General features: G+C 42.1%; 1 protein-coding gene across 5 annotated transcripts in view; it reads right to left on the reverse strand.

Annotated features, from left to right (window-relative positions):
• Positions 1–20,808, reverse strand: part of fryb (furry homolog b) — a gene marked incomplete at its 3' end in the record, with an annotated part of 63,590 nt that overhangs the window by 8,620 nt on the left and 34,162 nt on the right. For 3 of the 5 annotated variants that reach the window (XM_084373090.1, XM_084373088.1, XM_084373091.1), the window contains exons 11-53: positions 20,598–20,699; positions 19,942–20,045; positions 19,407–19,515; positions 18,722–18,808; positions 17,137–17,308; positions 16,877–17,009; positions 16,510–16,617; positions 16,227–16,353; positions 15,517–15,630; positions 15,114–15,278; positions 14,757–14,843; positions 14,389–14,648; positions 14,053–14,242; positions 13,266–13,390; positions 12,434–12,491; positions 11,920–12,011; positions 11,367–11,539; positions 10,977–11,137; positions 10,763–10,873; positions 10,490–10,644; positions 10,106–10,205; positions 9,799–9,970; positions 9,372–9,628; positions 9,147–9,293; positions 8,474–8,642; positions 8,293–8,380; positions 8,049–8,122; positions 6,912–7,062; positions 5,637–5,740; positions 4,140–4,231; positions 3,896–3,989; positions 3,525–3,744; positions 3,199–3,350; positions 2,822–3,009; positions 2,642–2,736; positions 2,360–2,558; positions 2,045–2,266; positions 1,656–1,854; positions 1,467–1,564; positions 1,116–1,286; positions 753–893; positions 472–657; positions 197–361 (exon numbers count right to left, since the gene is read on the reverse strand). In XM_084373090.1, the coding sequence (XP_084229216.1) occupies positions 197–361; positions 472–657; positions 753–893; positions 1,116–1,286; positions 1,467–1,564; positions 1,656–1,854; positions 2,045–2,266; positions 2,360–2,558; positions 2,642–2,736; positions 2,822–3,009; positions 3,199–3,350; positions 3,525–3,744; positions 3,896–3,989; positions 4,140–4,231; positions 5,637–5,740; positions 6,912–7,062; positions 8,049–8,122; positions 8,293–8,380; positions 8,474–8,642; positions 9,147–9,293; positions 9,372–9,628; positions 9,799–9,970; positions 10,106–10,205; positions 10,490–10,644; positions 10,763–10,873; positions 10,977–11,137; positions 11,367–11,539; positions 11,920–12,011; positions 12,434–12,491; positions 13,266–13,390; positions 14,053–14,242; positions 14,389–14,648; positions 14,757–14,843; positions 15,114–15,278; positions 15,517–15,630; positions 16,227–16,353; positions 16,510–16,617; positions 16,877–17,009; positions 17,137–17,308; positions 18,722–18,808; positions 19,407–19,515; positions 19,942–20,045; positions 20,598–20,699 (6,117 nt within the window). The remainder of the gene's footprint in view (positions 1–196; positions 362–471; positions 658–752; positions 894–1,115; positions 1,287–1,466; positions 1,565–1,655; positions 1,855–2,044; positions 2,267–2,359; positions 2,559–2,641; positions 2,737–2,821; positions 3,010–3,198; positions 3,351–3,524; positions 3,745–3,895; positions 3,990–4,139; positions 4,232–5,636; positions 5,741–6,911; positions 7,063–8,048; positions 8,123–8,292; positions 8,381–8,473; positions 8,643–9,146; positions 9,294–9,371; positions 9,629–9,798; positions 9,971–10,105; positions 10,206–10,489; positions 10,645–10,762; positions 10,874–10,976; positions 11,138–11,366; positions 11,540–11,919; positions 12,012–12,433; positions 12,492–13,265; positions 13,391–14,052; positions 14,243–14,388; positions 14,649–14,756; positions 14,844–15,113; positions 15,279–15,516; positions 15,631–16,226; positions 16,354–16,509; positions 16,618–16,876; positions 17,010–17,136; positions 17,309–18,721; positions 18,809–19,406; positions 19,516–19,941; positions 20,046–20,597; positions 20,700–20,808) is intronic. The other 2 variants (XM_084373092.1, XM_084373089.1) reach the window with 1 other exon arrangement.

A 20,808-nucleotide genomic window follows, 5' to 3' on the forward strand; every position in this document is an offset into this window, starting at 1 on the left:
TATTTAAAGCTGCTTCAAATGTTTAAATAAGTGCTTCCATTAATCTAATATTTTTTGCACACATGAACAACGTCTAGCATATTTTTTCTTCATGCTATTAAACTAAGTATATACAGAAAAATATGACTTTGATGTCAAAACTATTAGTTAGATCATCTAGAGCTCCATAAAGAAATGTACGGTAGGGTGTAACTACCTGAGAGGACTGTGGCCGCCTCCAGCTGACGGGCACCAGGATGGTGTTGGAGTTGGATCCAGAGGAGGTGGAGGATGTACTGCGGGTTACAGCCATGGCTCTGGCCTTCCCCTCTCTACCTCCTGAACCCTGGAGCTCGTCGAACCGGCGTCCGATCACAGGAGTCTGTGAGGAAGACGAAGAGGCAGGCACTTGTTAAAATGTGCAGATATCATAAAAACTATGAGTACTGAAAGTGTAAGTGGGCATTCCATTTATTTTAGTTGCTTCCTCACCTCAGAGATGTCAAAAGTGAAATCCAGCGTTTTTCCAGGCAGAGCCTTGGATGAACCGTCCCACACTCTGCTGACCTCGAGGTTAGACAGGTCACCCTGCGAGTGGCCGTACACCGGATGAACCAGGCTGGCAGAGCGTGACACCACCAGTTTTAAGATGTTTAAGGCATCCTTCCAGTGTATGGTCTGTGGAATCACAAAAGCAGTACAAAGTATAAGAGAGACTGCAGTGCATACTCCGTATCACACACAGGGTGGCAGTGGAATGAGGAGATGATTACCTGGACAAACTTCTCAATGGTCTTCGTGACATCAGCGTTGAACTGTTTCACCTGTACAGCAGTCAGGTCCATGTGACTGAGCAGACAGTAGATGATCTGGAGGAGAGACTGTTGCATGCTGGGAAGGCCCTTATCCAGCAGCTGAGACATGGAGAGAGACATTCAATGAGTGAGAAAGCATGCAAACAAAAAATATTGCTTATGGATATTTAGTTAATCAGGTATTCGACCATGTTACATGAATTATAGATCAATTATAGACCAAAAACCATCCAACAAACGTCCTTTCCTAAAAATGCCCTGCAAATGATAACCATGTAAGCCTTGAAATAAGGCATGCATCACACATTTATCAGCACGTACCTCAGCCATATATGTGACCATGTTGAGGGTGATGTCGGAGAAAGCCTCGTGGAGGTAGCGGCAAACCACACTGACCCAAGAGAACGGGTCCCGGGTGTAGGACCGAGTCTTATAGAGAGTCATCACGTGGGCCAAATGGGACAACTTTGTGTGCTTCTCCACCAGACACACCTGAGAGAAGAAGAGACAGGAAGAGGCACCACACTGCTTTAACATGGCATTTTATCGCTTTTTTAACTGCTTTTTATCTCTTATTTCTTTCTTTTACAATCACTGGCTAATCTAAACTAATCTAAAGGAAACTTAAGTAAAGTGAAGGACATTAAAGTAAACTAGACGAGGCTACATTACCTGTGCGATCCTCTCCGCGCTTTCCTTACAAAACTGAGTAGGATGGCCAAAGTGCTGCACCAGGTGAGGCAGCAGACACAGCACATTTAGAGGGAAACCTGTACAGAGAGAGGGGGGTTAAACTTCCAACACAGTATAAATAAAAACGGTTTAAAATCTCATACAATGATGCAGGATGAAAATACCTACCAATAGACTGCGAGCTGTCAACAACAGGCACGCGGGAGACCGGAGTGAGCTGGCAGAAGAGCTGCAAGGTGAGGTCAGAAGTGGCCTGGGAGGTAAAACCCTTCAACAGAAGCTGCTGAATCCCAGAGAAGCCGCTCCATCTCAGCTGAGCCTGCAGCTTCTCGAGGCGCTCTCGGTTCTCTGCTCTGTCTAAGGGCACCTGGGAAATAAGAGTTGTTTTTAGTTTAACTGAAGCCTGAAGCTGGTTGTATTATTTTGACTCCTCCTGAGATACATTTTTATAGTCATTGCTTGTACTTCTGCACTTCTGTGCTGATGACTGGGAATCCCCTTAAAATTAGTATAATGACAGATTTCCCTCTAAGATCAGGAAGTTTCATCTTATCTACCTTTGATAGCAACTTGTGCACGAGGCGAAGTGACATCTGATACTCAAACTCAAAGTCAGACTCCATGAGTGACACCGCCACCCAAAAGACTGTGGCCAGTATTGTTGAGGGATGGGAAACATGGGCAGGATCCGATAGGACACTGGGATCGATACGATTGGTCGACGACGAGCAGGACCCCGGGGTTCTCCCTGATCTGGAGAGGCCATGACTGTTGCAGGCCTGTAGATTAAAAATGAAGTATTAACACTGAATTAGTGAGATGTTCTACAGGTCTGTTCTAGTATTATAGTGACAAGAATCTCTCGTTCTTGCCTGTATGCGATCCAGAGTTGCACTGCGAGGAGGATCACTCATATGGTGGCCACACTCGCCAAACTTCTTGGGAACCGAGTAGGATCGCTGGTGGCGTTGTGACGACAGACCAACAAACCCGGGGCCAGGGAAGTTCAGCTGACCCGTGCTCTTTCTGTTCATCAGTTTGTCACTGGTCACAAAGTCTGGTGAGGACGTCCTGTGAATCGAACGCAGTGAAAATCAACATTCTGACAAAAATGCTACATTTACATTTTTCACTCATAAAGAGCAGTGGCCTACCTGGTTAGAGCTGCCATAAGGTCGCTGTTTTTCAGACATTCTGCCAGATTCACCACGACTGACTCCAGCGTCAACAGCACCTCCATCACATAGCCCTGAAACATGTAATTGGATGTTTAGTGCTGTAATAGTTCTCACATATGCTCGTTTCTAACCACACAATCTCTTGTTCTCTCTCACCTGCACCTCGTCCCCGTGTTCTCCCACCACCTCGACGAGGCGTGAGACCAGGTCAGAGACGGCGTGGTTGTTGATTGGCTGCTTGAGGGCTCTGAAAATCTGGAAAGAGCGCCCGGCGTAGTGACGTGAGGAGCTGCACAGCGCCGTCTGTAAAGCCACATCGCTCAGCTGCTGCTCCAGGTGGAAGTCTGGAGAAACAGGTGGGAACAAAGACATTAAGATACATTAAGGGTGGTGGGCTACGTCATTGCAGAACGCCGTAGAGGGCGTTAAACAAATCGTTTGAAAATAGATTGTGGATTTTCAGAAACAGTACACGTGTAGGAAGTGAGCTCTGATATTTCTGACATTTGGCATTAACATGATCAGTTTCACACCTGATTTCGACTCCTTGAAGACAGAGATAACGTGGCGTAGGAAGTTGGAGAGCTGCTCCGTGCTCTTGGAGTTGGGGTTCTTTGGCGTGATGTCCTCGTGCACCCACAGCGGCCCAAACGCTCTGAGCAACAACAAAGCAGTACTCCAGGCACTGTATACCCACCACCAGTAGCACCACATACATGTTACACAAGCACTTAAATGTGCGCACACAGTGTGCACGACACACACATTCACTTCACAAACACACCTGCTTGAACATTTGTATGCCAAAACGTCGCTTCAGCAGTACAATTTCACAAAACTCCAGTGGAGCCGCACGTACCTGGTGGAGAGGAACTCGATGAGTTTGTTCGTCTTCTCGTCGGTTTCATTGGGCGCATCTTCAAGGTCCTCCAGGTCATCAGGTGTCACAAGGGGCAAATTTCCAACACTGCCTGCAGTGCTGCCGCCACCTAAACTGGCAGAAGAAGAGTTGGAGGTGGAGCTGAGGCCGGAATCCACCACCGGAGATGTCTGCCATTCTCGCAGGAAGTCAGGTGCGTCTGAAGGAAAATTACAATGGATACTGTTACTAAATACTGTTTCAGCACGTTTTCATCGGTTCTCCCATGAGAAAAACAATCAAATATTAATTTCTTTACACAGGTAAATGTTGCAGGATTAATAGATGTGTGTTGAGTATTTTTTACTTACGTGACTGCTGGTACTCCGTGTGGTAGCTGGACTTGATGGTGAGGGTCTTGTTGTCACTGATCTCTCTCGTCAGCATCAGAACTGAGGCTATTACCTGTAATCACCACAAGGAAGATTCTTCAGTGACTAAAGAAATGTGGCTGAATTTTTGAATGATTAACTTCCCATTGCCATTATAAGAAATGCAATATTATTTCAAGCTAAAATGGCACAAAAATAACAATTATTAGGATCCCACTCTGACCTGGAAGTTATTGTTGCAGGAGAGGGCGATGAGGAGGTGGAGAAGGAGACGTTTGCTGTGTTCATAGACCTCTGGTCTGTAATGATCCAGACCTGACCAATGGAAGACAATGACAGGATTAAGATTTTGTGGGTACAGGTACAGACAGCAAGATATTCTATAAACTGAGAGCTAACTATAATAGAAAAATAGAAATGTTTAAATACATAATTAGGCCAAAAGCAACACAGCTACAGTTACCAAATGCAGCTGACAAAAAAAATCACAGAATGTTCACAAGCTTATAATATGACTGTACTATCACATCACACTAAAGACATGTGTAGAACTGCTAATAATTATATTTGTGTATTCTATTAAATTAGTATGTTGCTTAGATCCATTCTTATGAAGTGAGAAAGAGAGTTCAAGTCTCATTCAGACTTCATGCAACGCGACTCAAACGGACTTGGGAGCAAATAATTAAGAAATATTAAAACATAAATCAAAGCGGCACCTTCATATCTTATACCAAGTACAAGGCTTTAGTGCCTCAGTCCACCGCTGTGGTAAGATGATATCGGTATAAAAAATAAAATAAGCAATCAAATGGCTTTGACTTTGCCTGCAGCCAACAGGTAAAATATTGGATAAAGAAGACAGGAGGGGGCCCTGCTACACAGGGTTACACCTATCACAGTCTGCACACTGAGCTATTAAATGAATGATGAGGCCATTTCTAGAGAACTGAATGGTCAGAGGGCGGTGCTTTTCTATGTGTTGTTCTGTTATCTAGAACATAACCTGCAGGTTAGGTGTACAGCATTAGATACCACGGTGATCCCGGTGAGAGGTGAAACAGCGTGTATAAACCATTTCTCCCCACACATTGTCAGGAAAAAACAAATCTTGAAACAATGCAACACGGATTCTTAGACATCTTCATGCACACAGATTGGATGATAATGACCAGCCTGAACCTGAGGGTAAGTATGCTAAATATGCAGCGTGCATAATAATACAGTTCTGCACAGTTGACAGAGGAGGTATGTGTCCACGTGTCAGATAATAAAGTCGTGCAGACCCGGGGGAATGTGTCCGTGTCTGTGTGACACATCAGAATGGTCTGTCCTCCATGTCTGTGTCACGCCATGAGCTTATTGGACGTCACAGAAAATACCTGCAACACCTTAAGGTTATTTTTGGGAGTATGTAGAGGGAGAAAACACCCTGTTGACACCCAGTGAATGACAATGTTTTGATCTTATCATTTTAAGTTCACCTCGTGTTACCTCATTGGGAGATAAGAGCTGGAGAACTTTTCTGAGTGAACATGGTTGACCAACCAGCTGGTCCAGTTTTTCACATAAAAATGTTTTGGCTGTGTTTCAGACTGTGTTTGAACTGTTTACTTTTATTTCTTTTCAAGATTAATCAGCTACAACATCCACAGACTTTAAGAGAAATATAGACGAAAGCTGAGGTATGTGTGTGCGTGTGTGTGTCGTGCACACCTACCCAAGAAGAGGGCATGTAGCAGCAGGGGCAGGTGTAGAGCCCAGTCCTCTCTCACACTGTGGTCCACCACCATTTCAGTCATAAAGATCACTGCAATGTTACACCTGAAGACAAATACACACACAGATCACGTGAGTGCACAAAATATCAACAACACTTGCTCCTTCCATAGGCGGTGGGGTGGTGCACTGAGCTGTGTGACCATACTTAAAGCCCATGTGATGTCAAATAGCCCACATGTTCGGTTATTCAGCATAAAGAACAAGAAAAGAATTATTTCTGTCAAATTAGGGCTGCAACCAACATTGAATTTCATAATCGAAACATTGTCTAATTATCTTTAGATGACAATGGCAGGGAAACTAACAAATTCATTGTTTCGCGCCACAAAGTATTGAATAAAAGAGCCAGGCTCAATTGAAACTTAAGTATAATAGTCATTTATGATTAAGGTTACTTTACTGTCTCCTGTGGAAGAAACTTGAATTAAGAGAACTGCTGCATCAGACCAGACATTACAGTAAAAACACATAAGAATAAGAGGATCACCTGAAATATAAACAACCAAGCAAGTTCATCAAAAAATCATTAACCAAGTTTGACTGAAATTCAATAAATGTGATATCTGTTGTTTATTTTTTGTTTTCTTAATAAAAAAAATATATATAATAATAATAGTAAGTCTAGTAATTGTTGCTGGTCAATTTTCTGTCAATCAACTTATCATTTAATTGACTAGATGTTTCAACTCTACATCAAAACAGCAGAATGAAAACCAAGACAACTGTATTCAAGAGAGAACCTGTATTCTTTATCGGTTTGTTCTGCTGAATGTCCTTCAGTCTTAAAGAAGATCTGTAGATCACAAGTCTCATTCTAGAAACTGGTTTTGTGTATTTACTGTGTTGGGATTGTGAGGCTTCTCTTGTACTGAATGAGAATGAACACGACAAATTGCAGATACAGAAACTGTATGAATATAAAGCCCTGTTAATGTGATCAAACAGCCTGCTCTCCTGTAAACACACGCATCATAAATCTAAGCTGAATCTCATTTTCATTTTAATGATTTTTGAGGTGTCAAGAGAGATGGAGAAGATAAATGAGTAGAGTCCCTTCTAATATTCATTCCCTACATAGCAGAGACAGAGCGAGTCTGTGAGTAGGTGGAACCTGTCTGTTAGAGAATACCTTTCTGTACTGACTCTGATGTTACTGATAACAACATCACATTTCTGAGTTGTTCAATGTACGTCTGTGTTTGTTTGTGCAGACCTGTGCAGTGGTCCTCGAGGTGTGATGGTTTCCGGGAGGTAGTCGACCAGAGGAGCCCAGCAGCCTCCGTTAACAGGCATGGGTAGCGGCTGAGGATGGTTGGTCTCCACAACACCTAGCAGCCAACCAGCGTATGGTGGGAGTGGGTCAGCTATGAAAACAGACCAATACCAAGATTTTGTTAATAAAAATTAAACATATACCAAAAACACATGGGTTCACTCGCTGAACACAGACTCTGAAGCACAAACAAGTTTTCCCATGTGACTCAAAGCAATAACAAACAGCTAATGTGACAGCTCATTTGGAAACCATTCAAAACGTGAAATTCCAAACATGAGCTCAGTCGCAGCCCAAGTATTTAAACAAGTCGTACACACTGTGTATTACAATACATACTTCAATAAATGTACATAATGTAATGTACATGTCTACTGAAAGGCGAAAACTTCTTGTTAAATCAAAATCTCTCTTGTACCTGTATTACACACTTTATTTCCAAAGTAATCTAACTTTTTTAAAAAGGAAACATCTATACTGAGGAAGATATTTCTTAAAGTGCTTGACGCCATGAAACAGTAAAGTCACATGATAGTCATAGTTTAGTGTTAAGTGTCCACCCTTGTAACCACGTCTGTGTACAACTCTGCTTAGTCACATGAGGACTACAGCAGCAGACTTCTGCCTGGAAGCCTGCCAACACAGACGCCTGCAAAAGACAGACCGAGTGCCATCAGTGTGGCTGAGGTTAAATCTATGTCTGAGACATGGGGGACAGTGGTGGGCCTTGGCTAACGTGTTTGATAAACAACAACAATTAAAATGCAGTGAATGACACACCCAGGTTTCAGCTTGGCCACAGCAGTAAAGATTACTGTGTTTATTTAGGTATTGATTCCTGGTGCACAGACTCTTTAAACTAAAGTGTCAGTGTCTCCATTCTTGTCCGTATCGAAGGGATATGTCACATATAGCATAAAGGTCTTAGGTTATCTCATTATGAACTGACAGGAAGAATCCATGTCCTGGAGTTATTTCCAAGTAACAGACAGCTGTGAGTCCCTATGGGCTGTGTGTGAGCACACATTGTACTAGGCCAGTTTGTACATTCATTCTCACGAGAAGCAAATGACTTACTCTTTTCATCCTCGTAGGAGCCTCCAGAGCTGTTGCTGTAGCGAGACTCCAGCCTGTTGTGAGCCCTCGCCCTACTGAGAGAAACAAATGAAAACTCAAAGTTAAATTTAGAGCTTGCAAAGTGTACAGTCTTAAACCCTAACTGGTATGATGCTGACATATTTGACACATTTCAACTGCTTTCAGTGTCTTGAGAGACATTCAGCTTTTTTTTTAAGAATATATCAAACGTTTTAATACTAACCGTTCTTCACTCTCTCTTAGCTTGCTCTCATCTGTGTCTGCCAGGTTGTCCTGACCAGCCACCACGGTGTTACTGCTGGAGGTGGTACCTACACACAAGACATTTCAGAGATGATCATCAGAAATACAGTGCAGTCAGTCACAGACGTGACAGAGGATATAAGAGGAACATCTCCTCTAACCTGTCTGCGAGGTGGAGGCTTTGTTGCTGGCAGCAAAGCGGTAGAAGGGGGGGTTGTCGCAGTGCAACACCACAGGGTTGACTGGGTCAGTCTGCTGCAGCTCAAACAGGAGCTCCTCCATGGTCTGGATGGTGTTGTTGCGACACAGGTAGATCACCACCTTCTTAATCTGAAACAGATACGAAGGAGTTTACTGTGACTTCACAGAAAAGGGAGAGAAAAAAAGGTACACTCTCTGTGTATGTCTATGACTCCCAATAGGCATGTGGAAGTCCTCAGGCATGGACTCTGAAATGTGTAAAATAGCCGACTTCCTGTTCAGTTTAGATCATGGCCTGCCTTTAAAACATTTAAACCTCTACCTTTCTGTTTGATTCATGTATTAATGTGAAGAAAGGTGACATCAGATCTGTGTGGACTGTTCAATTATGCCATTTCCATCATACTTTTCCAATGTAATACTTCAAAATGCGCATAGAAATATGTTGATGGAAGCTACGCACTGTTGCAGAGTAAATCATTCACATTCAACTATATTTTTATATTTGACCAAAAATCACTTAGTAAACTGTGAGTTTCAAAAAGGAGCACTACAATTCAGTTCCTTTGGGGCTTTTAGTTTTTATGGCTTCAACTTTTGAACAGCGCCTCAGTGTCTGCAGACAACACTTACATAAGGCAACAGTGTGGTATCGCTGCTGACTCCACACAGGCTGATAAGGAACTGCAAGGTGATCCGTAAGTTGTTGCTCCACCTCTCATTGGACACCAACGCATTCCAGGCATTCTCAATCTCCGGCCCAGGAACCTCGTCTCCGTACTGGTGATGTAAAAAGAAGAAAATCCTGTTGAAAAGGCTGCAAACTTAATTGGAAAATGAGTAATTTTCAATATTTACCTTCGCAGTCATGAACATGAGGTTGTTGAGCACCAGTGATGTCGCCTGCAGGGAGCCCCAGCCGTTACCTCTTAGACACGGGGACAGATTCACGCCCTGTCCCTGACCGTGAGGTTCTTCCTCTGGTGTGCACGGGCTTGAGGCAGGCGGTAAGAGGCCTGTGTCCACTAGCTCAATGTTACTGAGCCAGGGCAGCAGGTAGGATAGCATGATCTGTCTGCCGTTGGGGTGGGTGGTTGGGAAACGCTGGCTCACCTCTACAAGGAGGAAAAAAATGTCAGAGGAATTAATGGAAGTTGAAGTACCTTGACGAAGCTGAGGACTCTTTTAAGATGTTGAACAACAATAGAAACACCCTTAACAACCGTCTCAGGGAGAATAACGGCTTCTTGGAAATTTTGAATGTGCTTCAGTGTGAAAAGTGTACCTGAGAATAGAGGCAGAGTGAGCTCTGGGTACATGCTGGCCAGCTGGATGGAGAGTTGTGGCAGGTTGACGCTGTACAGGGGAGGCAGGGGGCCGTGCGTTCCATACAAAATATTTCCAGGCTTCTGCTCCACCATCCGCTTAGAGTACGCACACAGCTTGGACTCCAGCACCTGCACACATGATATTGATCTTTTACAAAAAGCATCGTCAGATTTTGGCTATTTGCTCTTTTCCACCTCTCTGTGTGCGATTAATAAATATGTATTATTTGGACTGTGTTGTTCTTCTCTGTGTCTTATTTGTACCTGCATCAGCTGCATGGAGATCTCATATATTTCCCTGCTGGTGTCTGAGGCCTTGAACAACACCAGATTGAGCAAGGTCACAAGGTCACATGGGTAATTCCTGGGAAAGTAAGGAGAAATGGTCATTAGATGCTAGTTGCAATGAATACCAGTTCAATAAATGTGAACAGACAGTTGCTGTCAGTGTGTTCTGGATGATTTTGCAAGTCCTATAATCAAGACAATAGTAACTGGTCTTTGTTTACCTTGATTACAGTAAATTTTTCAGAAAAAAACTTTAAAAGGGAGGTTAGAAGCTATAGAGTTGTTTCCCTGGAGCTGGTCGATCTTCAGTGTCTTGACGTCAGCTTCATTAACAAATGTAAGAAATGCGTGACTCCCTACCTGTTGCCGCAGACAGTGGCGATGGCCTTGAAGCAGCCAGATGCCAGCTGGTAAGATCCAGTGAAGCAGCGGTCCACAGCCCAGTTGAACAGGTTGATTTGGTCTGGGTTGAGCTCTAAGAGCAGGATGACCACCTCACAGCCCAGACGGTGCACCTGGGGCAAACACACGTTATTATGTAGAGTGATTATTCCACAGAAGGAGCAAAAGAATTTAGGAAAACTAAGATTTGAATGAAAACTTTGATACTGTTTCAGAAAAAAGTTGACCTACCCGTATGTCGTGGCATGCCAAGATGTTGTCGAGCCATTTGTAGAGATAGCCGTCAGTAGAGAGACCCACATTGTCAAACACTGGACCGCAGCACAGAACTGCTGACATGGCCTAGTTGACAAAGTGACAAAAGAGTTAAAGCTAAGGCATCTGTATGATACGATAACAGGAACAAATGAGAGGTTTGAGTCGCGGGAGTATGGTCATTGCTTACCTTTAGAGCACAGTACTGGTAGCGAGTGATCTGGTGGTTGCGGTCGCTGTAACGATCGAGGGGAGTGAACATGACACTGAAGGGTCCAGCCCATTGGCTGAAGAGGATGAAGAGATGGTGTCTCAGAGACTGCTGAGGGAAGAGAAAGCGCCTGTGATGGACTGTGAGTGGGAGGATTAGAGATAAGGGAGAGAGAGACATGAGGGGTCAAAATAGGAGACAGGTTTAAATATACGATTGTAAATTATGAGCACTAGCATTAAAATTCAGGCTGTGGCTGCAGAACACTGTTGCAGCCAGGGCGACTACATCGAATACCACTGACAGACAAATGTATTATATGATATATAACATCATAAAATATAAATAAAAAAATATATATATATTTACCCGGAACACACTGGATGAGATTAGCCACCATGCCGCTGAAATGGGCTCTGATGTCTTTAAGCACGTCCAGCTCCTTCTCATTCTCAGCCTCCAGAAGCATCCGGGTTAGATCCACATACTCAAGGAACAAGGCACCCAGTGCCAGGGAATCACGCTCCAGTGCTCCATTAGTGCTGCAGAGGAAAAGAAGGACAATCATTGAAATCATCTTTGATGTAGGGAATATCATCATCAGAAGGCCAGAAGGTACAAAAGGATGCGAGTGAGAGAAGAAGAGGTTGCTCAAACTTACAACACCAATTTAAAAATCACAACACAACAGAGTAATAATATAAAGTGTAAAAGGAGTTAATGCTGACATCAGTGTCAAATAGAACAATAATGACAATTTATAATAATTAATTAATTAATAATTAATTAAGTAATATTGCTCATGATATCAGAAGTTTTATATTGCACCTGCTATTGAAATGATGCATGGGCCCATACATACAAGGAAAGACCAAAACAAAAACATCAAGAGGACACTCAGTAGATTAAATGTGTATGCTACCTGTCGCTGATTACTCCCGCATTAGCCAACAGTTCAAAGATCCTCAGCAGCTGCAGCCTGAGAAGATCCCTCCTCTCTCTGCGCTTCTTGTTCTGAAGACAAACACAGGTTGTCAGTTTACTGCTGTACTGGGAGTAAATTTAAGTCATCAAACAAACAAAATCAATTCTGCAGTTGAATTGGGAAAAAACATGTTTATATTCATAATTTGTTTTGTTTATATACTGTGTAAGTGATTTGTAAAAGGAAAAGCAATTTACCATTAAGAGTCAGAAAATCAATAAGTCAATTTTCATAAATATTAAATTATTGACTTATGTACGACATCTCTAATAGATATGAAAATATACTACATACAACATGACAGATATACCTCTACACTCTTATTAACTGCTGTATATAAAAGTCGTCTTTATTTTCATGGATCAATAAAGTTAACCTGATCTTGTTTCAGTGTTGTCAGTGTGTTTCTCTCAAAACTCTCCATCTGTGTGTGTGTTAATGTGTGTGTTACCTCGGGCCTACGCTCCAGTGCTTCCTTCATCAGTGGATGCAGTTCTTCGACTAGCTCCCTATAAACACAGGACCAAAGAGGGCAAAGATCAATTGATTGCTTCATCGCTAAATGAGACAGATCGAATCTTCTTCACTTGCAGATGGAGGATAGTCTGATTCGAGGGAACAGAATGGTTTGTAACAGATTTCTTATCTTGTGCAACCCAAACGTCACATGCCATCAAACCACTAATCCTCAAACGCAGGAATGTCAGACAAATTTGTCTGCGGAGACCTTAATCTCTTTAATAACAATGAGCGCCCTTTTGGAAAACACTTCAGGTTAAACATAGATGATCTCTTTAAAATGAAATACCTCTGTGTCACAATGGAACCTCTGTCCTGTGAAAAAATGTGATACATTTCTGTCCCTCTAAGAATTGTCTTCTACATCTGTGACGCAGTTCTTTTCCCCCTGAGTGTCACTGAGGCATCTCAGTTATGAAGTGAATGTGAAGACAGATGGGAATAACTAACAGAAGCAGAGTGGAGCGTAAAAAGGCTGATGAATCGTGTCATTCTTATGTAAGAGATGAGGACTAAATCTTGCACATCATCCATTTTCTCTTGTAATCTACCAGTCTGTCCAGTGTCATTCCCTCCTCACAGGCTTTGTGTGTTTATTCTACACCAACATCATGAAGAGTCATATGAGCTTTAAATCATATTTTTGTTTCTTTAATGGACAAACTATTTGACTTCTTGAAAGTAAATAAATATGACCCAAGTCCGATGTGTGTGACGCGAGCTGTGCGTGTGTTGTCACTGTATATGTCTGCATGTTCCCGTACCTGAAGACCAGAGCGTTTGTACATCCGAACCCGAGCACCAGAGACTCTGTGATCTCCAAACTCTCAGCTCTCATTAGCGGGACGAGCTGTTTCAGAAGCCATGCTACTGAGGGAGTGCCTATCACCTGAGAGATAAAAACAAATCACAAACATGTATCAGGCAAATTAAAAAGTACACGGTGTCTATTATCAACTAGTCTCTGGTTCTTCACCATTTCAAAATGTCAGATTTCCAATTCTGTTTCTCTACCTGAAGATTACTCTTCACAATTTAAATCACATTTATGATTGCTGTGGATCAGAGAAACTATATATTTACTATTTGCCCTCACAGTTAAAAAAATTAATTGCTTTGATTGATTGAGTAATTTTTTAAGCAAAAATACCAATTACTTTCAGGTTCCAGCTTTTCCAATGTGAGGTGATATATCCCTTCTCTGTTATATGACATTATAAATTGGATATTTTTGGGGGATTTTGGGCAACTGGTTAGAGAAATCAGGATATTTGCGGACATCACTTTCAGTTCTGGGCAATGTTTTCACTATTTTCTGTCATTTTAAAGAGTAAAAAATTCAAACAGAATATCAAAATCGAGCTGCAACATTTAAATAAAAATTGAGCTGCAACAATTAGTCCGTCCAAATAAAATGAATTGCCAACTATTTTGATATCTGATTACTCATAAATGTTAAACATTTGCTGGTTCCAGCTTCTGAAGTGTCAGAATTAGCTTTCTTTCTTTTCCTTCCTAATTCTGGAATCTGTTTGCAGAACAAACACACACCTTGTTGTCGTAGGTGACACTGCCGTCAGGCGTGGTGGCAGTGATCTCTGGTGTGGAAGCTCTGAGGTGACCGGGGGACATGATGCTCGGCTTAGCCACACCTAGACACAGGATCAGGTAGTTACGCCACAGAGAGATGTAGTTGTCACTGGAGCCAGCTGTGCTGGTCTTCTTAGCATTTACAGGACTGCTGCAGAAAGACAGAAGGAGAACAGGCAGGTGGTCAGATATTTGACGGATATAGGCATGGATCATTTGCTGTATGAGATACATGATCGTAGAGATCATAGAGATATTTGGCTGTTAAGTGACAGAAAAAAAAGTGCGTTCTCGTACTTGGGGTCAACCAGTGGCAGCAGCAGCTGTAGCCGTGTGAAAACGTAGGGCCAGGCGTATCCCAGGGCGATGGGGCAGTGTTTGGGTAGGTGCTCCTGCCGCAAGAAGATGTGCAGACAGAGCACCCACGGGTCCTTCACACACTGGGCAAAGATCCAGACATGGCTGGGGCTCTTTACGTCGTAGGAACTGCTCACCAGTCGAGCCGTCCACTCCACCAGCCACTGGAGGTCGACATGGTGGCTGAGAGGCAACGTGGACTGAGGGAGAGAGTTTAAGAGCAAAATAAGTCATTTGGAAGACTGTTACATAAATGATCCATCTGATGCACTAATCTGTGATCACACTCTTAAAATAAATACACTCACTGAGTCAGACACAGCCACGTGAACAAAGCTGTCCATTACAGCAGGGCTCAGCTGGTCCATGACCTCTATCATGGGTTTGTCGTCGTCCTGGAGGGGAGGACATTTATAGAATCAGCTATTTTTGTAACAGCGTCATATAATGTGAGAGAATTCACCTGGTGCGTATGCTGCACATCTAATCACAGCTACAGTCAGAGGGCTCTCCTTACATCCTGCCATTTCTACGTAATGGTAACATTTGTCCTTGGTATTTTGCCAGTCACTTCTATTCAGACGCTTTAAAAGGCGAGATAAACATGTGGTGAATAGTTTGACGCTGTGTTTGTTTGGTGAAGATGAGAGTTTCCAGTGTCATACCTCAGCGTGGCCCAGTGCTGTGAAGAGGCAGCGTATTTCTCTTAACACACCGACTGCCAGCTTCCTCGTGCTGGTCTGACACGAGCAGAGGAGCAGCAGAGCCAGACCCTCAACCGCATGGAGCACTGAGCAGTGAGGGCTTCGCTCAGGCAGTCTGGGGCTGGACTGATGGAGAGGAAAGACAGAGAAGGAGGAGAAGTTAGTCTAGAGTTACAAGTATTACTGTCGGTCAACTTTTAATCACAGCACTTCACACAAACATTTTAGCTGCAAGATACATCATTGGATCAATGCATTTTAAAGTAAAGAAATTAAATAGATAGTCATCTCAACAATGAATAACCAGATAACTGGTGTAACAGGGGAAAAGAGTATGAAGTGTGTTACATTTAGCTGTACAAACCTCAACTCCACCTCGCGTCTTCCCCTGGAGCTGCAGAGCTAACCTCCACTGTGTGAGCAGCTGCAGAAGGAGCTTCACAGATGCATCCTGCAGACCTTGATGGGTGTCTTGGACCTGGAATTGTTGAGAGAGGGACATTTATCAGGGGGCTGCCAATTTCAATGTTAGTATAGTTAGTATATGCTGTTAATTTAAAAAGGGTAACGCTTTCAATCACTCTAATTGAGTTTTTCCTGATAGGCCTCCTGTGGCACAAATGATAATTCTGCAAGGGTAAGCTGCACTTTGCAGTATTAACTTAAATGTTATAGAGATTTTGGCTTTGAACAATTGACACAAGGAAGTGAAAAGGAAGAAATAAGGAAAAAAAAGTGCTGTTGTAGCAACCAATTTTGAGTTTTGCATGTCTATGTTTTGTATTTCCTCTTTCAATTTTAGGTGTATTTTGTTTGTTTCTTGTGGCATTTCAACATTTGATGAAATATGAAGTCAATGATGATTAATCACTCAATGAACACGGAAAAGACCAATTAAGATTTCATCTTCTTCTCAATCTGGATTACTATTTTCTTCTGTTATCTAGTGTCTATCATTGATGAGCACAAAAACCAAGCCTTAACACACACATGAAGGAGGTGCAACAAATGCAAATGCAGGATATACAGTAATCTTTCATTGTCGAGTAAGCTGCATTTTTCTGCCAGTTTTACCTCGCGTAAAAGGAAATGTGTGTAACCAAACAGGACGTCTTCCCTCCAGTCTGAGAAATCCAGCAGCAGGCTCTGCAGGGAGTTCTGGGAAATAAGACGAAGCTCATCGTCCATGTGCACTGTAAGTCTGAGGGACAGATGACAGCGCAAGTTATACTTAACATCTTCATATGGATTCCAACAAAAAACACTTTTTTATCAGTGATTACTCAGGATAGATGTGTCTTGTAAATAAATAATATGTTAGCTAGCCAGACATGAGGTTGTCCTGTCTCTAACTCACCTTGACAGCAGGTCAATGAGCTCAGGTTTGGACATGGCATCAGGGAGGATCCGAGGAATGGCAGCCACACACGTCCTGAACAGGTCGATTTTAGGCTTCCTTTCACCACTGTCAAAGACGGAGAGGGACATTTAGCATGCTAACAGTTGTTTAAGGCATTTGTAAATTTCCTAACTCAAAATACATGTAGGTTATGTTAACAATTATCTATATCACAATATCACATACTGAATGTCATTAAAATAGCACAATTCCAAATAGTTTACAAAGTGATAGTGTCTCATTTTCTCTTTCTATCAGTAATAGAATAGCCCTCAGCACTAAAAGGTAAAAAACAGTTGCTGCAATTTAGTATGTAGTAACATACGTGATCATGTCCTCTGGTTCTTTGTTGAGCATCTGGACACTGGTGAGCATCATACAACGACCAACCTCCTTGTCCAAGTGTCTCAGGATGTTGTCAAGAGACTTTCGCACCTGGGAGTAGTACAAGGACATGCCTGTGGAGAACACAGACATGGAGTTAGACACTGCATTCAAATGACTCTGTCGTGAATGCCTCCAGACACACACACACACACACACACACACACACACACACACACACACACACACACACACACAGACCTATTAGTTTGGCTTCCTCTTCAGTTAGCGTCTTGCTGAGATACGTTTTCTTCTTCTTCAGAGAGTTTCCAGAGGGCAGAGTGGCTCCTGTGTTGGGCATTGGGGGCTCTCCGTCCTTCTGTTGCAGAGCATCTGCTATCACCAGGAATGCCCGCAGACCTATGTTCATACGCTGGAACACAGATAAAGCATCGTTACTACACGCCAGACAGTCCATTTATCAGGAGCAACGGCGAATGTGTGGCAGGGATTGAGTCTGGCAGCAAATCACCAGGCAGTCTTTACACTTTAGCAAGCAAAATGAATTTTGTAGGACACAACAGAATATTTAATACTGTAATTAAATGTTTATTTGGGATGATTATTTTTAAACATATTCAATAATTCAGTGCTGCTCAACGAGGGGTTTGTTTTGTTCAAACTGAAAGTGATCTTACATAGTAATTTACTACTTCAACGATTGTATGATCAAATAGTTTGTAATCTCCGCTCCTAATGTCTTACTGTAATTTTACATATTTCTGAATTATCCAAAACATACCCACCAAACTGGTGAGTGTCTTTACTGTGTTTAAAGAGTACTCCACACTATTTCCTTGTCAAAACTTTGCGCCTACATTATCCATAATGCAACACAACTGCTGACAGGTCAGTTGAAGATTTCATTGTCTGATCTTAGTAGCAGCTAATGTAGCCTCGAGTCCGCATTATTTTTTCTTTTTCAAACTTGTAGTCAGTTGATGCCGACTAAAATGACATGACTTGTTAATTTATTTATTTATCTTTTAATCCTTTTACTGTTATTTTACTTTTACTGTTCTATTTATCTGTTTTTAATTCCTCTGATGTGATGGTGTCTTCTTTTCTTCCCTAATTGATTTTATTCTTTTGTTTATCTCTTTACTTGCATTGCTTTTTTTAATGATTTTGCCTGTTCTATCACTTTAATATTTTTTACTTGTGATTACTCGTATTGACATTTTGTGTTTTGCCTTCTTGTTTTCACTTCTCCTTAGACTAGGCTTCTTTGTTTTGCTTGACTGTTGAGTGTCTCTTCTGTAATATTGTCTTCCTGAGTTTCTGGCTTTTGCTTGTCTGTCAAAGCACTTTGTAAACTCTGCTTTTAAAGGTTCTATATAAATATTATTATTATTATTAGTAGTAGTAGTAGTACTACTAGTAGTAGTAGTGTAATTAGTATGAGTATTATTATAAGTTATCAAACTGGAAACACAAAAGGCTTTATACAACTCTATTGCACATATGCAGTAGCCTGTAAACAGACTTTGATGTGTCAAATCAGCGGAGTTCCCCTTAAACACGCAGTGGCTTTAATGAGCAGAATCCTGTAATCACATTGCATATTATCACTTTACCGCAGATGAAAAGGTGCCTATTCATTCTGGTGGTGTATTAAAATGTCAAAGCTCCAACAGAGAACACACTGTTCTTCACCTTCCTCGCTGACGGAAGACTACAAATAAAAACTGGAATGCTCATCCTTGTAACTTGGCCAGGAGATACACTGTGTGATCTGTGTGTGAATGTTTGCACATGGTTGAATGTCTGCGTCTGCTCCCTTTACCTCTGGGTTGAGACTGAAGGCTTTGGCAGGCTTCCCAACACTCAGCAGGTCAAATATGATCTCCTTCATGGCGAAATCCAGTCTCTCCTGAAAGGAGGGCAAACATACCAGTGTTACAGGATTTCAGAGGTTATGTGGTGTGAGGCAGCCAGTACATCTACTGTATATCACCAACAGTGTTCACATGGGACATTTTTGTTATATAACTAATTATATAGAGAGATTACAAATGAAAAAAGACATTTTAGGACAGGACAATATATGGATTGTATGGAATTGATCTAAATTCACTAAATGTCATTTATACATTCACACAGCCATTAGATGAAGTGTATTCAATTTTCATAATGGATTCTGGTGCAATGTAACGAATATCTGATGACCTACACTCTTGGTAATCCTGTATAATCAGAGCGACTGTGTGAGTAGGTACTGAAATAATATTTCTTTAGCTTTTGACCTGTTTCTGTGACTCTGTCAACATCATTTTTGGATTAACTGGTGTTTGTCTTTCTTACTGATAGCAGAGAAAAGCACGGAATAAATCTTAGAAGTTGGCAAATAGTTGGCTGCATACAAAACACAACAAATTCCACTTAATTTCTCATGTGCTCTGACCTAAAGCAGATAACCAACCGGCATCTGAGACTTCACAGAAGTGTGTGCAAGTGTCGTACATACACACCTGTGCAATAAACTGGATGATCTTGACAAAAATATTAAGGGGCATGTCTCTGGGCACGACGCTACGACTCCCTTTGGGGAACAGGGTGGAGGTGATGGACGTCAGACGACTGGAGGAAGAAGGAGAGACGAGAGAGAGGCGACACAGGCAGAGAGGGAGGAGACAGTGTCAAATACCTCTGCTTTTTAAGGATTCTAATAAATCATTTTCACATACAGTACATTTTAAGAAACATACATAATTATCTAATTAAACAAACAACACCAAGTAAAAAAAAGAGTGACAGCCTCTCCTCTGCATTGTGCAGAATTTATGAAATGGGCTGTGTTTTGAAGGAAATCTGCTAAAACTTAACTTCAGACCACAAATGTTACCAAGCAAGGGAAGAAGCAGAAACAGAACTAAAACTGAAAAAGTTCCTTGCTTGTTCATTATAATTATGACAAGGTATAAAAATACAGTTAACAATGACTCAGTGACGCTAAAAACATGACATCTTCCATTTTGTAGGTGAGAAACTAGGTGTGCCTGTTACCTCTGTGTTCCAGTGTTGCTCTCGCACTTTATTCGGATCATGTAGACCCACAGCAGGCGGTAGAGCGATTCTAGAGCCACACGTGCCATCTTGGGGTCTTTATTCTGCATAAACACGCATGCAAACATGTACGGCATTGATTCACATACTGTGCCTCCACATAACAAAAAATGTTTCACAGGGTTTCCTCTCACTCCAAACAACAACAACGTTCTTATGAAACATGCGGCATTCCTCACATACTGTACCTTACAGTCACATGATAATTTACAGCACGCGCTGCTTTCTCAGCATTTACTTTGTGATCATGTAGTCAACTTGTACAGAAGTCTTTATGAGCCCCCATCAATCACTGTGTTCTTAACTTAACTTGCATTGTTCCCCTTGAGGCAATACATACTGATGGTTGATTAAAAAAGTTCAAGAGGTATTAGGTCACGCTAGTGAAGCTGTTCGGTGTGTGAAAATCACTGTTGTGTGCATGCACTGTTTTTCACTGTGTCAAAATTCTTCCCCCGGGGTAGAAATTTATTGCACAGCTGCATAGTTTTTTCTGAGTGAGTGCTACATAACAGCGCCTGTGACCTGTACAAATACCCCCCCCCCCCCCGATGCTATGCTAATTATTGCCATTTGCATGGTACAGATAGGCTGACCTTGAGGTTTGAGAGGCAGTTGTTGAGGAAAATGTGCCAGCGGCTGAGGAAGAACTGCTTCTGACTGACACACAGCAGGCAGGTCACCAGAGGATACAGGGCCTGGTGCGGAGAGAGGAGACAGATGGGACACATGTGCATCAGACAGTTCACACAACATGCAGGGAAGCATCAGGTTATCAGAATTTAAAGTTCATCTTCATTCAGACTC

Source organism: Pagrus pagrus (genome assembly GCF_965226575.1).
Source record: "Pagrus pagrus genome assembly, chromosome: 14".
NCBI lineage: Eukaryota > Metazoa > Chordata > Actinopteri > Spariformes > Sparidae > Pagrus > Pagrus pagrus.